This window comes from Mesoplodon densirostris, chromosome 8 (assembly GCF_025265405.1).
Source record: "Mesoplodon densirostris isolate mMesDen1 chromosome 8, mMesDen1 primary haplotype, whole genome shotgun sequence".
NCBI classification, from domain to species: domain Eukaryota; kingdom Metazoa; phylum Chordata; class Mammalia; order Artiodactyla; family Ziphiidae; genus Mesoplodon; species Mesoplodon densirostris.
The window spans coordinates 76245173-76263060 of NC_082668.1; the positions used below are offsets into that span (position 1 = coordinate 76245173).

At 39.3% G+C, this 17888-nt stretch overlaps 1 protein-coding gene across 3 annotated transcripts in view; it reads left to right on the forward strand.

The window, feature by feature from the left end:
- GPD2 (glycerol-3-phosphate dehydrogenase 2) overlaps positions 1-17888 on the forward strand; it is a 155297-nt gene that overhangs the window by 61759 nt on the left and 75650 nt on the right. For all 3 annotated transcript variants that reach the window (XM_060106452.1, XM_060106451.1, XM_060106450.1), the window contains exon 3: positions 14749-14920. In XM_060106452.1, the coding sequence (XP_059962435.1) occupies positions 14749-14920 (172 nt within the window). The remainder of the gene's footprint in view (positions 1-14748; positions 14921-17888) is intronic.

Consider the following 17888-nt stretch of genomic DNA (forward strand, 5'->3'; position numbering starts at 1 on the left):
ACCTAGGGAATACTGTTTCAGAAATATATTTTGTTGTCGTCGTTGTTTGACTTCTCTTCTACTTCACAGAATAGAATAAGCAGTTGATACTGCCTCCAATCCATCAAGTTAGGAGTTAATTTTAGTCAGTAAAATCAAGCAAAACAAGGGTCTGTTGATTCCTGGGACATTTTGTCATTTTCTCCTTCCTAAGTTAGACATCCTGACCACCCTAATAGCCAAACGAAACAGATAGCAGCAGTTTCAAGTCATTTATAATTTTAATCTGACAAGTTCTTTTGAGAAAAATCACCATAGGCATATTCAATCAATGAGTTGCATAAGACATATGCCCAAGTGTGTGTATTCTTTTTGTAGTGATTCCTGTCCCTTTAAGCCACTGCCGTGAGCGTATTTTGGGTAGCAGTTTTGGATGTAACCATAGGGATTGGCAAAAAAAGAGAGGGGCGTGTGAGGGGGGAGAGGAGACCAACTCAGTTGAGCCATTGACATAAAATGACCACAGGCCTCAGCTGTCCTCTCTCAGAGAATATCTGCCAATCAGAGCCATTCTAGGGGAGGAAATTTTCCTGACTTCAATAGTCAAGAAAAAAACTGCCCCTTGACACCCATTATTTGGCCACATTTTATAGAAGCTGTGACCTTAAATGTGACTAGGCATGCTCTATTTTTCTTGAGAGCAATGCTTAAAGTATTGGCTTGTGTTTTTATCTTTTTTCCAGTTTTATGAAATGATTCCGACCGATAAACTGTCCTCCTTTAAGAATAAGTTGGTTTTGAAAGCCCAAGGTACTGATGGCTGAGAAAACTGCTGACTTTTAAGCTTAGGCACATTTTGCTGGCATTCCTGCACTCGAAGCTCTGCATCCCCTGGCCGCTAGCTTGTGCTCATTTGATATTCCTGGTGCAAAGCTTCCTTCCTAAAATACAAGCAGAGGTCATATTCCAAATACAAACGGGTTGATTGTAAAAGTTGGTCAGTTGTTTCAGCACCTTTGGTGACGGGATAGTGCTGTAAGTGTTTAGCTGCCAAGTCAGCTCACAAAACCCTTTTTTTTTTTTTTTTTTTTTGCGGTACGCAGGCCTCTCACTGTCGTGGCCTCTCCCGCTGCTGCGGAGCACAGGCTCCGGACGCACAGGCTCAGCGGCCATGTCTCACGGGCCCAAGCTGCTTCGCGGCATGTGGGATCTTCCCAGACCGGGGCACAAACCCGTGTCCCCTGCATCGGCAGGTGGACTCTCAACCACTGAGCCACCAGGGAAGCCCCTAAGCTTATATAATTTATGGCAGACTTGATTTATATGGTGATATGTTCCTAAAAAGTTATGTGAATATAGTCTTTTTGATAAATTAATGAATATATAGTACACTGTTTGTTGTAATTCTATGGTGAAACAATTTAGAAAGCTCTGTTTTTTTTGGGGGGGTAAACCTGGTTTTTGAGGGTAAATCAGAATTTAGCTTGAAGGGGAATATAATTAAACTTATTCTTTCCTAAAACCAGTGATGTAGTAATATTTGTTAATGACAGGATCTTCATGCTTTGCAAAATAGCCTCTCACTTTGTAAGAGACAGCCTATACTTTGAGTGGATTACTAAAGGCTATAGTTTACTTTGTTATGCATGGTAATTAAGGGAACATGAAAAACACGATAGTGGTGATGTTAGTGAGTTGATAGTATTAGGTGAGTTGAATTATAGGTAAACCTATATACCACCTTTGTGAGGAAAAATACTTATGCTCATGCGAGGCAAAGTGATGTATGAAAGTTAAAATCCATAGGAATTTTGAGAACATTGTTTTACTCTCAGTCTCTCCCTCTCAATACATTATTTGTAAGAGATCTTAGTAAACAAGGGTCTTTTGATTGGTAGTACCAATGACCCAAAATTCAAAAGATACGATTGGTGCAGCAGCAAAAAAAATGGAATGATTATATCTAGTCAAAGTAAGATCTACTTTGGGGGTTATTTTAATGGATCCTCAAGTGAAAAGATACTTAGCTCCCTGAATGTGTCTGTTAAACAAGTGTGGCCGGGTTTTGGTGAGCTTGTTACTGTGCACAGGTTATGAAAGTTTCCAGAACTCTAGTTTCTTTATCAGGTAAGGATACTGTCACTTTACTCCCAGGCTTTTCCCCCCTGCCAAGCACTAACCAGTTCAGAATATACAAGGTAATGATCACAGTACCTGACACATTAGCAGGTCTTTCGTATCTATTATACCTCTTTCTTTTCCCCGATATAGGATATAAAATATTTGAAATAGACCTAGCCTTGTTTGGCGTAGTAAGAAAGATACAACACCAGGTTTCTTTAAACAGCTGAGCTTTTGATTGGCATAATGCTGCTTACATTAACTGCTGGCCAGAGAAACTGGTAGAGGTTAGGGAAACCTTAAGATGAATATCAGTCAAAGAGAAATCAAAATTATAAGCACAACCAATCAAAATCATAAGCACACTAAATACTAGTGAGGATGTGGAGCTACAGGAACCCTCATTCATTGTTGGTGGGAATGCAAAATGACACAGCCACTTTGGAATGCCATAGTTGGGTGGTTTCTTACAAAACTAAACATATTCTCACCATATGATCCAGCAGTCACACCTATTGATATTTACCCAAAGAAGCTGAAAACTTATGTCCACACAAAAACCTGCACATGGATATTTGTAGCAGCTTTATTCGTAATTGCCAAAACTTGGAATCAATCAAAATGGCCTTCAGTAGGCAAATGAATAAATAAACTGTGGTCCATCCACACAATGGAACATTATTCAGCACTAAAACGAAATGAGCCATCAAGCCATGAGGAGACATGGAGGAACCTGAATGCGTATTACTCAGTGAAAGAAGCCAATCTGAAAGGGCTACACACTGTATGAATCCAACCATATGACATTCCAGAAAGGGCAAAACTTTAGAGACAGTAAAAAGATCAGTGGTTGCCAGGGATGTATGCAGGGAGATGAATAGGCAGATCACAGAGGATTTTTAGGGCAATGAAAATACTTTGTGTGATACTGTGGTGATGGATACGTGTCATTATACATTGTCCAAAACCATAGAATGTCCAACATCAAGAGTGAACCCTTAAGTAAACTATTGACTTTGGGTGATTATGATGTATCAGTGTAGGTTCATCTTTGGTAAAAAATGTGCCACTCTGGTGAGTGATGTTGATAATGAGGGGGGGCTGTGAGTATGTGGGGCAGGAGGTATATGGGAAATCTCTGGAATGTCCTCTCAATTTTTTTTTGTAAAACTAAAAGTGCTTTAAATTTTTTTTAAGTTATACTTAAAATCATAAGCATAGCATCTAGAACAAGATGTCAACTGAGAAAATTTCAATTGTAAAAATTCTACTTAAGTATCACTTTTCAATAGTATCTTTGATTGAATATAACTATTTATTTTTTGAATGCACTTAGTATCTTTAAGAATTTAACCTCAGTTGTAAACATTCTTCTGGCTCCTAGGCTAAAGAGTATCTGTGGGTTTGAAATCAGTAGAAATCTTCCTGAGCACTAATGTAGCTGAAATTATCACATGACACGTTGGATTTCTGCTTACCAGATTGCTTTTAACTTTGTGAGGTAGTTCTGGCTACCAGACTTGTTTGTTCTCTCTGAGTAAACAGTCTTACATCTCCAGAGGCATTTTTCATAGGTTCATAAACAGCATTTCTCTTTTAAAAAATCTTATAAAAGTGCTGTAACAGGAACTGTTCTCAAACAGTCTTCATTTTTGTTGATTTTAATGTTTAGGTGGGAACTGTAGTGTTAGAGACCACATGAAGAATGTATATTTAGGAGGAGAAAGGACTAGTGGTTGAATAATAGGCTTCAAGGTTCATCTGCCTGCTTAGAGAGCTGTCAGCATCAGCATTACGTTAAACATGAAGGAAGAAATGTCTCTGCACCATGGTTTTCTGGGGCTTGCATTTGATTATCTGTCCTTTTGGAGCTTTATCTCTATGGATTTATTTTTCTATATATGGTGGGGTCTAACCCATCAGAGGAAGATTCTGGACTGTATACAAAGTATGGGAATTGCAAATCTTGGGTTGTAATGCTAAATATATCTCATATTTGTGTATTAAGTGGAGTAAGCTAATTGGTGTAATAAGCAGCTCCCAAAGCTCAGTGGCTTATAATGAAGGTTTCTTCCTTACCCACATTACACTTCAGTGTGGATAGGTGGGGAATTGTTTCTTGTAGTTATTCACGGACCTATGTCCCTTTATTGTAGTGGCTTCTCCATGTTTTATAGCTTTTTGACCCACTGGATCATTTCTAGCCAACTGTAAGGGAGGGTGGGAAGTGTAATCCAGCAGTGTTCTCTGGAAGAAGAGAAAAAGTTTTAAGCATCTAGCCATTAAATCTGTGTCCTGACTTTAATTTCTAATCAGTTTGACAAATAAGCCGCATTTTTTTGATAACAGTTTTATTGTTAGAGTTTATGCCAAAGACTGTATAATTAATTTTCTTCTCTTGTTTAGAACCCTGTGCCTAGATTTCTGGAAGAATTGTTTTTCTACTAAAAACACAACTAAATATGTTGGGGCTGTGTCTGATATCTAAAGCTTGATGAGGATTCTGAATGCATTGTATTTTCCATAAGGCGAGTTGAAACTAACTCTATATGGTTAACCGTTTCTCAGAGGCTTGTTTCATGAAAGTACTGAAATTATGCAGACAGAGCTGGAAATGTTCTTTGAAGTGCATCCTATCATTTTCCTTATAATTTTGGTTTTTATTTAACACTTCGCTCCCAAAGTGGGACCATGGCAATATCTTTGAGTTATAACTCACATCAGGCCTTCGAGGAGTTTGTGATGCTATTTTATTGCTGGCATACAAAATCCGCGAGGTTAACTGTACTGCGATAGGTCACACAGTGAGTCAACGACTGAGCTATGATTAGCGTTGACAGCTGGTGAGCTTGTAGGCTGTTGCTAACTGAGCAACATTGACATTCATTTTGATTTGACTTTGCATTTCACTTTCAACTATTTATCCATTTTAAGGCCTCCTTAAGAAACTTTTTAGGGATACTGTGGGACTGAGGAAACTTTCTAGAAATGCTTTGGGAAAAGTCTACTAGCTTCCCTCTCCAGCTTAATAGTTACATTGTGTTAATGCTAGGTAGGCCCCCTTTTGGTAGAGTTTGCAAATTAAGAAAATAGATGCTGGGCCTCCCTGGTGGCGCACTGGTTGAGAGTCCGCCTGCCGATGCAGGGGATGCAGGTTCGTGCCCCGGTCTGGAAGGATCCCATATGCCGCGGAGCGGCTGGGCCCGTGAGCCATGGCCGCTGGGCCTGTGCGTCCGGAGCCTGTGCTCTGCAACGGGAGAGGCCACAACAGTGAGAGGCCCGCGTACCGCAAAAAAAAAAAAAAAAAAAAAAGAAAATAGATGCTTTAAGGTGTTAGGCAATGTTAGGCAAAATAATTTTACATGCTTTATTTCAAAATTTGTGATTTTTCAACAAAGAAGTTCTGAGATCCAATTATATGCTTGTGAGTATAAACTAGAAAAATTATAAATGTGTATACATTTGATGAAATAATTCACAGAGAAATGGAAAACGTGCATCACAAATTATACCCCAAACTATTTTGATCTTAAAATTAAAATGCAGCCAAGGGCCATCTGGATTGTGAAACTTGGAAATGGTCCTTTGGCTCATTGGGTCAGCATTTTATTCACATGAGAGGGATGGGGCGGGGGGAAGTGAGTCCCATTTCAGTTCTGTATCCATTTCCAAATGTATGTGTTAGGGAGGTTTTTAAGGAAAAGTGCTATTTCGTGGAACCCTGGGTGTCACTGCCCGGTGCGTCTGGCCATGGGCAAAGAAGGTTCCCTCAGACTTCTGATTCCACTGGCTGCCATCAGCTGTTCCCTGCAATGCTGCTGCCTGCAAGACGGGTGGATCTAGAGCCCTAGGTAACCCACACATACAGGGAAAGATAACCTAGCAGAGCTGAGGACATGGGATGTGGAGTCAAACCAGGGATCAGATTCTGATTCTCTCAGTTACTTGCCCAAAGAATAACAAAACTCAGTTTCCTCACTGGTCAAAGGATGACTCCCTTCTTTTTTTTTTTTATTATTTATTTTTGCTGTGTTGGGTCTTTGTTTCTGTGCGCGGGCTTTCTCTAGTTGCGGCAAGCGGGGGCCACTCTTCATCGTGGTGCGCGGGCCTCTCACTATTGCGGCCTCTCTTGTTGCGGAGCACAGGCTCCAGATGCGCAGGCTCAGTAGTTGTGGCTCACGGGCCTAGTTGCTCCGCGGCATGTGGGATCCTCCCAGCCCAGGGCTCGAACCCGTGTCCCCTGCATTAGCAGGCAGATTCTCAACCACTGCGCCACCAGGGAAGCCCCCCTTCTGTGTCATGGTAAGACCCAAGGGACCTGACTTGTTAGTGTGTGGGCTAGCAGCAGCTCTTCTTCCCTCTCTGCACTCCCTGCCCTCAGGCTCCCTCTCTAGATCCTTTCATTCTCAGCACACTATTGGAATTGAAGAGCAATATCAAGTTCAGACACCTCCAAACACATATTCTATGTCTTTAAAATACTTATTTGAAAACTGGTGAAACGTATCCCTCAAACCTCAGATCATGTAATTATGTGATTTTATTTGAAGTAGATTCAGACAAAGCCAAAGGGTTTTCCCTATTTTTCAGCTATAAAAGAGTTTTATAATTTAATGATTTGGCTATGTTGTGATTGGTATTAAAAGTGCTTCCTTGCGATTTCTTAAAGGAATCACAACCCCTTAAAGGCGCCATAGCACCTTCAGCGTGAGCTACAGCTCTTTTCTCAGCCACCCTAGAAAGATGGACTTGTCTTATTTTCTCTTGTCTGGTCCCCAGTGGAGATGACGGTCCACCCATTAGCCAGTCTTCCTACTGAGTAATCATGAATCCCTCACCCAGTCCGTTTATATTGAGAAATGTTGCTTACTGTCCTGTAAGTATAAGAAGAAACACCACTGTTTAGAATCAAAGTGATTCAGGAGGTGAAAGGTCATTAAAACATCTTAGGATTCATTCTAAGGAGATGCTTATTGCATTTCCTTTCCAGGAATATGGAAATATAGTATTTTTCAGTGACAACAAAACATGAAGCAATTCCCCTTAAATCTAATGATTCCATTATCAATATATATAATTCAATCACATAATGAGAGAGAGAAAGAGAGAGAGAGTGATAGTTGCAGTAAGAAGTGATTTGCATGAAGCCCTACTTTATTCTCCAATTATTACTCTACATGATTAAAGGACAACCTGGTTGTTAATTGCATGTGGTCTTTAAGTATGCACTTCTTTCAGAAATAGACACTAATTATTAGATCTTGTTTTCGGTCTCACCTGAAGTTGCAAATGTCTGGGATATATATTTTTTTAAATTTGCAAGTCTAATGGTGTACAGACATAGTAAAACTGATCTCATTCTGAATCCCATTTTGTTCTCTGGGATGTAAACTCTCAAAGATTATGAACTCGGCTTTCAATTCTGTATAGGTGTTCTATGTGCCAGTCTCTTGACAAAAGCCATATGTTTTCTATCAGAATGCTGGAGGAATTTTATGTTTTCAAAATGTAGAGGAACCTTTGCTTACCAGTTAAAAAAACCCCACCTACTTCCCCACAGCTCACGATAATTAAATATAATCAGAAATAACAACATCAGAGTAATATTAAATATTAGGTATGCTCCTAATTCTACCAAGATAAGAATTTTTTGTTTTGGATCTGTACTTGGGCTTAGGCTAGGCACAAGGCAGTTTGCTTTGTGTCTTGGGCTCTCCTTTCTTCCGACGTCAGTGGCTGAATTAGGTAATAGATCCTGAATCTGATAGTGCTGGACTTGTCCTGTCTTTAGGCCAGGCTTAGCAAACTTATATGCCTGCAGGGGCCAGGCTGGGACGATGAAAGTGTGAAGCCAGTCAGTGGGAATCCTGGGCTAACAAGGGTGCACAGCCCTGCCTAAGGGCAGCAGCTGCTGTTCAGTTTCAGAAGATTGATCTCAGCTAGAAATCCTAATTTTTATGTGAAATATAGCAATTTATGTTATTTATTTATATTATTTTTAAGTTGAAGTATAGTTAACTCACAATGTTATATTAGTTCCAGGGGTACAACATAGTGATTTGATATTTTTATAGATTATGCACCAAAGTTAATATAGTATTAATGACTACATTCCCCGTGGTGTACATTACATCCCTGTGACTTATTTATTTTATAACTAGTAGTTTGTACCTCTTAATTCCCTTTACCTATTTCTCCCATCCTCCCACCCTCTCCCCTCTGGTGACCTGGGTATTTACCTGAAGAAAATAAAAACACAAATTCAATAAGATACATGCACCCCAGTGTTCATTGCTGCATTATTTACAATAGGCAAATATGGAAGCAACCTTTGTCCACTGACAGATGAATAGATAAAGAAGATGTGGTATATATATGCAATGGTCAATATGGTTAATGGTTAATATTAACCATAAAAAAAGAGTGAAATCTTCCCATTTGTGATAACATGGATAGACCTGGAGGGTATTATGCTAATTGAAATTAGTCAGATAGAGACAAATACTGTATATTTTTAGTTATATGTGAAATCTGAAAACCATGAACAAACGTTACAAAACAGAAGTAGACTCACAGATATGGAGAACAATTTTTAAATATTGGATGTGTAACTCACGTTTTTAAGAAACTAGTATGCTGACCAATTCACTACAATGACTTCTGGTTTTAGCACATGCTGTGCCTACTTCCTTTCCTGGCATTTTCACCCAGCTAATGCCTATTAGTCTTTCTTGACCTGATTTAGCTGTGGTTTCCAGGAAACCTTCTCAGGTCTGGCTCATGCCTCCCATGGCTCTTATAGCTTCTTCTCTATCTTTAATCCACCTGTTAAGCAATATTATAATTTCCTCTTCATCTTTTTGTTTTGTCCTCCAGTCTGTAGAATCCTTGAGGGCCTCCACTGGATGAGGAAGTGCAGTGGTGCGTGAGGTGTCTTCTTAGGTGACTTAGGGCATATTGCCTTTCCAAGCCTTCTCCCAGAATCTCTGGATCAGTCCAGATTCCTGTTTAATCAACTGCCTTGATTAATTTGTCTGCGAAGTTTGATTAGCAGGTCTGAGAAAATTTGGAGTACAAAGGCCCCCTTTCTTAAAGCGTGCTGTTACTTACCACTACTGTTTTATTCCTACTGCTTTTCTTTGATTTCTCCTCAATCGACATATTCTAGGGGAGGTAGAGTGCAGATGTGTTTCTGTGACTCAAAGCCATATGAAGCCCAAATGAGCCTTTCTCTTGTCATAATTATAAGGAGGGCTTTAGGCTGTGTTTACTGCCTCTAAAATAAACTTGGTGCTTAGCTTCTCAGTTGCAACACTTTCCAGCTTTTATGAAAAAAATAAACAAAAATAAAGTGTTCTTTTAAATGTAGTGTCAGAAATTAAATAAATTACCCTCAGTAGTGCCGTATATTCAAAAAATATATATTTTTGGAAGGATTGTTCAGCAAAACCCCCACGACAGAACCATACAACAAAAAAACCCCAAACTTTCTGCATTTGATAACTGATGATATCTCATCCTATTATAACTATTTAGTCTATTTCTTAATTTTTTTCAAATTATACATAGAATCAGTATGTTGTAGTGATGTAAAACTAGTCTGTGTCACCAGGCTGCATAAGTTCAATTCCTAGCTCTACCATATACCAGCTGTATAATCACAGGCCAAGTGCTTAAGTTCTGTGTCTCAGTTACTCCTTCTGTAAAATGGAAATCATAGTAGTACCTAACTCATAGAGTCATTGTGAAGATCAAGTGAATGAAAAAAGTTAAACCCTAATAATAATGCCTGGTGCATAATTGCTGTGTATATTGTTACTTATTATTATTATTATTATTATTATTTATTTTTTTTTGCTGTACGCGGGCCTCTCACTGCTGTGGCCTCTCCCGTTGCGGAGCACAGGCTCCGGACACACAGGCTCCGCGGCCATGGCTCGCGGGCCCAGCCGCTCCGCGGCATGTGGGATCTTCCGGGATCGGGGCACGAACCCGTGTCCCCTGCATCGGCAGGCGGACTCTCAACCACTGCGCCACCAGGGAAGCCCGTTACTTATTATTATTATTATTATTTAAAAATAATTCTACAGCATTTCTGTTTATTGATTGATTAACTGATTGGCTGTGTTGGGTCTTCATTTCTGTGCGTGGGCTTTCTCTAGTTGCGGCGAGCGGGGGCCACTCTTCATCGCGGTGCGCGGGCCTCTCACTGTCGTGGCCTCTCTTGTTGCAGAGCACAAGCTCCAGACGCGCAGGCTTAGCAGTGTGGCTCACAGGCCCAGTTGCTCCACGGCATGTGGGATCTTCCCAGACCAGGGCTCAAACCCGTGTCCCCTGCATCGGCAGGCAGACTCTCAACCACTGTGCCACCAGGGAAGCCCCTTATTATTTTTTTAAGTCAAGTTTATTGAGGTATGACTTGGGGTGTAATTTACATGCAGTAAAATTCACCCTTTATAACGTACAGTTCTGTGAGTTTTGAGAAGAGCGTATGGTCATATAACCACCACCACAGTCGAGATATAGAACATTTCTATCATCCTTAAAAGCTCTCATGTTCTCTGTAGTCATTCCTCCCCACCACATCTCCAGACCCTGACCATCACTGATCTCTTTTCTGACCATATACTTTTGCTTTTACAGAACATCATGTAAATGGAATCATGCCCTATGTAGATTTCTGAGTCTTTCTTCTCTCACTTGGCACAGGGATTGGCAAACTTTTCTCTGAAGGGACCAGCAGTACAGGTTTTAGGCTTGAAGGCCATACCTCCTCTGTTGCAACTACTCCACTCTGCTATTGCAGTCGTGTACTAGGCATGAATGATTGGGTGTGGCTGTGTTGCAGTAAAACTTTATTAAAATAGGTAGCAGCCAGATTTGGGTGGAAAGCCATAATTTCTCAACCTGTGACTTAGCATGATGCTTTTGAGATCCATTCATGTTGTTGTGACTATCAGTAATTTGTTCTTTTTATTGTCAATTATTATTCCAGTGCATGGATGCATGAGAGTTTGTTTAGTGATTCACCAGTTGAAGGATGTTCGAGTTTCTAATAATTTTTGGCAATTATAAATAAAGCCACTGTAAATATCTGCCTATAGGTTTTTGTGTGAACACAGGTTTTGATTTCTCTTGAGTAAATCACCTGGGGGGGGCACTGTATGGTAAGTGTATGTTCACCTTTATTAGAAACTCTCAAATTGTTTTCCAAAATGGCTGGATTATTTTGCATTTCCATCAGCAATATAAGACAGTTCCAATTGTGTTGTATCACCACCAGCACTTGGTATTGTCCATTTCTTTGTTAGATTTAAGCTACTCTGAAAAACTATGACGCATCTTAGAAACTAAAGATGCTTACCTTATGTTGTATTAAGTCAAAAGCTCTTGAAGGGTTTTACACGTGGAAATGACATTATTTGGGTTTTTACATGATTACCCCACCTTCAGTATGGAGAATGACTTGGAAGGGGGAATGGTAACTGTGTGAAGACCTGTAGGAGGATATCATTTTAATATAGAGGAAAGGGAAGATACCTGGACTTGAAAGGCAGTGAAGATGATGTGACTAGATGTGAGAATTTTTTTAGGTGGTGGAATTTATAGAACTCAATGACTGAGCAGGTAGGAGACTTAAGAGAGTGGCACAAGCAACTAGATATATAATGGTACCTTCACTGAAATGAGGAAAATTTATAGGGAAAAAGGTTTGGGGGGATAAAGTTATCAGTAGAATTTTGAGATAATGTGAGACATCGAAATGAAGGTGCCAAGTAGGAAGTTTGACATCCAGGTTCTGGAATAGGGGAGCATAAATGAGGGTCAGGGTGGTATGAAAGATATCTGATAATATGGAGGAAGATGATGTTCCCTAGAGAGAGTTTTTAGTCATCTGAGAAGAGTGAATGGGACAGACTCAAGAGGAACCTCAGTGATTAATGTTGGACAGCAGACAGACATCCAAAGGAAACTAGAGAGTGAGTTCAAGAGACTGGAGGGAGAGAGAGAGAGAGAGAGAGAGAGAGAGGTCATTTCAGACTGCCATCTTCCAGATGCTGAGGTGAGTGAATGTGCTGAGATGACAACTGAAATGAAGGATGAAAAGTGCTTACTGGGTTTGGCAGCATAGTGGACATTGGTCAGTGTTGGTGGTCTGGTCATGGTGGTGGTGCTGGTGTATGTGAAAATCCATATTAAACTTGAGTTGGGGAGTGAATAGGAGGTGAGGCAGTAGAAAAGCAAGGGTACACAGTTACTTCCAGAATTTTCAGGCTGATTGTTAGAAATATATGTAAGAGACATTTTTTACTGTTTGTTAAGATGAGACAGGTTAGAACGTACCGATGAGAAGTATGAGGCAGGGGATGAGGACAGGAGAAACAGCATAGTCAGTGGAGAGATGCACAAAAGACATGAGAAATGCCCATCAGATCTGGTGTACTTGCTGAAGAAGAATTCTGCTGAGTTTAATCTCCATGGTTGCAACCTGTGAGCAGAGTAGAATGGGGTCTGTTAGTATTGCCACGTTCTAATGAACTCTACCATAGTACCGTCCTTACATTTATTTTCAACTATTTCTAGAAAACTTACCAAGCAGCAAATGTCAGCACAATTCTTTTGATGTGTGAAAATGCTCTGGCAGTTTAGTCACTTGTCAGTCTCGTGTTCAAGTCTTATCCATCTGTCATGGCCCAGTTGAAAGCCTCAGATGAAAGACTCTCCCTCTCTAATCTGAATGGTCATAGCTTGGTGCTTTTTTTTTTTTTTCCTCTATTTTGGCATTTGTTCTTGTATGTGTTTACCATGTGTGTGTGTGTGTGTGCGTGTGTGTGTGTATGGTCTTTTTCATTCTTCTCCTTTGATGATGGAAAACGAAGACCATGACTGAAAGGCGTCTTATATTCTCCACAGCACCTAGCCAGTTACATTTATTTAGCTTGTTACCTTAAATGCATGTAAATATGAACATGGGGAAATGGTTATTAGCAGACAATTAGGAGGAGTTATATAAGGAAGCGCAAGATTTTTGTGGTTTGGAATCTGAATTAATAGTCTGAAAAATTATGGTACCAGATTATAACGTTTTGTATTTATGATACTTAGTAAAATATGTTTTGAAAGTTTCCTGTTCCCTGCTATTAAGTAATCACATTATTTAACAATAATACAACTCCTCTTTGGTGTAATTAATAGTTTACTACCTACTTTCATATCATTATTCCCTTACTGAGGGTAACCCAAAGATAAAGAGATAGAGACATCACAGGGGTTTCATCCCATGTTGCAAATGAAGAAACCAAAGCCAGAGAGATAATCGGTCAAAAGTCCCTTTACTAGTAAACACAAGTGCTAATATATAAGCCAGGGCCCTCTGATTCTAATCCAGGTTTCTTTCAATGTGCTCTATGGCTTTTAGGTTTTTTTAAATAGAAATCCAATTGGCCTGATAATAATTAAATCCAATTGTAAGGAGCACTTTGGTCTATTTTATTTAAATGAATAAAAAATCACTTATCAGAACAATCTCTTGGTCAGAGCTAAGACCACCTTTTCTGGAAGAAGCTTGGCCTTGTGGTTCAGAGCTTCATACATGGCCCTTCAGCAGAATGGGAAGAACGCTGCCCTTGTGGATTGTGCTGATGCTGTGATTTAAAGAAAAGAAAATAGAAGCCACATATCTGTGGAATACTAACTGTTAGAGCAACAGTGACCAGCACTGTTCAGTATAGTGAACGAGCCTAGTATTCGCATTTTGGAGAAAAAACAGATACATATCTGTTTTTCTAAGCTTTTGACTCTGACTTACTACTTTTTTATATATAAAGACTAGCATCATTTTTGATTTAGGATGATAACTTATATTCTAATGAAAGAACTAGAAATAAGGAAGGTCATTATCATTTAGGGGACTATGGCTGGCTTTAATCATATTATTGTTAAAGCTTTCACAAATTGAAATAGTGTGTATTAAATATATAAAATCTATAACTTTCTGTTAAAACGTTGAATGGGGAAGCCTCTGCCTAAAATCTTTATATAATATTATTCCCATTGGCCAGAGCTGATTTTAAACTGGATAATAACGTCTGTTGAACAGATTCTTTTTAATTGTACTGACTTTAACTTATAGATCCCCAAACTCAAGAATATATTTTTGTCAGGGGAATTAAGGAATGAAGAACATATACTTTTAAGAAATTGCGTAAAGGCATAAAGTGCTTTTTCCTCCTCCTTTTTACACTTTTAAATGTTATCTGAATGAATGGCTGCTACCGGGTAAAACATTTCCTTATGTTCTCCTATAAATTGTCTTAGACAAGGTATTTGGGAATTGCTGTACAGTGTGGGAATTAATTGAACTTGGTTGTATATGAAACCAAAACGATCAGTTGAGATATTGAATCTGAAACCAGGTGTTCCACGGTTAAATAGTTACGATTCATGGAAAAAAAAACCTCACAGAATTTTAAGGACTTTTTTTTTTTTCTCCAAGGCAGTTGGTTCTATCACTCACTCCATGTGGACTGTAGACTCTGGTCTAGCTCTGGTTATCCTTATCTCCATTACAAATCTTTTTTTAGTATATCGTAAAATTTATTAAATTGGCTTTCCAGATGCATATTTGAAAATGGTCTTTTACCTCAGGTGAACCTGGCCTTTGTTGAAGCAGCAGACTACGTCTCAGAACCTGTTAACAGGGAGCCTCCTTCCAGAGAAGCTCAGATACTGACTTTGAAAAACACATCTGAATTCGATGTACTTGTCATTGGAGGAGGAGCAACAGGAAGTGGCTGTGCCCTGGACGCAGTCACCAGAGGTGAGTTCTGGTGTGGGTGGATGTAACACAGGTAGAGGTTTCATCTGTCCTTCTGATATAAACACACAGTGTGCGCTCCGTGCTGGGAAGCCACGTTTCTGTTGCATTGCTTAATTTTCCATTCTTTGTGAAGCACCTTCCCGTTTTTAAAATGTAGGTACTTGCACAATTTTGAAATTAAGTATAGTTTGTCTTTTACACTGAAATGAATTTATTTAAAAAGAAAACTTTATCTTCCTGTGAATTCATTGATTTGATGTTCTGGTTAGTTTTTTTTATACACAGTAAAGTACATTTATGTGAAATAAAATTATTTGTGTATCACCTAAAATCACATTTATGTCAGTGATTTGTCTTTAATCAAAAGATCTATTAAAACGAATTAATCTATTAAAATAATTCTTTTTGTTTCTCTATTAAAATAATCTTTTCCAATGAAATACAGACTACAGTTTGGGAAACTCTAGTTCAGGTAACTGAATAATGGAAAAGACTTGCTAACCTGTAGTTCTGTCTCACTCTATTAGTCAGCTTCAGGAAAGATATTATGAGAAGTTCTTTCAAAATGGCAACAGGATATATAAAGAAAGAAATTTTTGTATGGAACACCAATGCTCTTACATATGATATATTTAATGATTTGCTTCTTTTGCCTGTGGTTATTAGTGTGGAGTTTGGAATCAAAGAAATCTGAGTACATATCCTGGCTGAGCTGCTTTATCAGCTGTATGTATGTGTATACACACACACACGCACATACACTTAAGCAAGTTACTTAATTTCTCTAAGGTCCCACATCTTTCAAATAAGGAAAGAAATATCTTCCGTTAATGATTGTTATAAGGATTAAATGCATAATGATGAAGAGGATTTAAAACAGTGCTTGTCACACAAAGTAGAAACTCAATAAATTGTAGATAGTATTATAGCTGCCATTAATAACATGAAGGCAAAAGACTTTTAGAACCAATTGTCCTGGAGAAATAATCCTTTGTGATTATTTTTAGATATATCAAATTGGACTGGGTACTGCTGCAAGGAATTTTGACTCCAAATTATTTTAGTTACTATATGAGGTTCAGTATTCTTTGCAGTTTCATATTCAATGGTAATAGTTTATTACATGGAATAATTTTTCTCAGATTAAGTTACTACCACACCCACTCTAGACTTAGTTACTTTGCATATCTGGTAGATTTTAGTCTTACAGAAATGAAATAAATTTCGTGAGATTAGGCACACATAAGCCAAAAAGTACGCTAGATTTACTGTGATTGCACAGGACCCCCACTTGAGTTTTGATCCATGGAGACATCACAGCCTAGGTCCTTTCTGTCAATTCCAAATAATGGTAAATTCACAATAATAAGTCCTGGAACATACTCAGTTTCCTGGCAGACCCTAATATTTATATAATTCTGTCTCCATCCATAGTTTATAATTTAAGCTGCATTATCCTGGGACATACTAAGGCAGATGGAAAGAAGAGTTGAAGTCACCTCAAGGTGTTTGAATTCAACACTCTTCCCTGGAGTCCCGGGAAAGAGAGTGTCAAGAGAAGACACACAGGCAGTGTAATGGGAGGTCTCGTTTGGGACTGCCCCAATTGTCCTGGGACTACCCCAGGGGTTAGAAGTTACCAGATGACAATTTTCTATGTCCAAGAGGATCGTTTCCCCAGTAGGTTCAGAAAAATATTTCTTGCTATCTCCACTTATGTTCATGCTATGTACTGAAGTATACAGCAGTTCTTTTTCTTTCATTTCAACAAATATTGGCTGAGTGCCTGCTTTATGCATGGCAATATTCAAAGTACTACATGAGAATACAAAGATGTTTGATCCAGGCTCCACCCTTAGGCTGCTCCAAGTTCTGTAGTTCTGTAGTAGACTGAGTTACCCTATAGAGAATATGTGCCTTTCAGGAGGCTTGGGGGCATTGTTATATCTGCATAGAATGGTCTGGAGAAAGCAAGCCGCTATTTAGCGCGGGTAGAGTTTTAGTAGGCAAACATTGCTTGCTGAAAGTGTGCCAATCTGAGGGAGCATGCGAGAGGAACAGTGTGTGTGGGAAACAGCCCGTGTTTCAGTTGGGATCACCCAGGCTGTGCTGGGCCTGGGATACCGGGGAAAGGCCTTTGGACTTTACTGAACAGGCCCTCTGAGACAGTGAAGAGCATTCGTGATGAGGAAAGGATAGGCAATAAGGAAGAGGCAGGCACGGGGCTAAACTTTTAAGAGATCTAGAGACAGATACAACAGAAAGGACGTAACTTGCTGGTATAGTAGGATATGAATAAGGGAGGCAATATGTGCAAGAATTGTTTCTTCTTTCTTTTCTTTTTAAGATAGGAGCCATCTGAATATTTCTATAGACTCAGAGGAGAGCCTTAAGATGCAAATAATAGAAAGCTGCATGTGGAACAAGCTCTCGGGAAAATACGAGGCATGGGATATCAAACATGTATCTTAGCTTTGGCAGGGCAAGAAGAGACATTTCTCAGAGACAGATACAAAGTGTAAAGATTCTAAGGCATAAAAGAGGGAGTCTGTGTGACTCTGAAGAGCTATTCTTAAACACTCAAAAAGAAGTGAGATGTGCTACTTATGGATAGGAGTAGGGACTTGGATGTAGAAAAGATTTAGAGAATGTGATAGGAACAGGGGTTGCTTTGCTCTGGTTAGGAAAGGATATCTGTGTGTGTGTGTGTGTGTGTGTGTGTGTGTGTGTGTGTCCCAATGTGTGTCTAATATTGCTCAGAGTTGGGGCAGAGAACATACATGATAGGGTAGAGTCCCAAATTGAGAACTGACTAGGTATCAATGACAGAAGGAGAAAATGAGAAAAGATTCCATGAAGGCAAGAAATTGTTTAAATGGAAACTTAGGACTGGTAGGGGGAGGTAAGGGGAGTTGGAAAGCCAGCTTCCCTCAAAGAGTTAGGACCGTGATTGCAGTAGCAAAAAGGC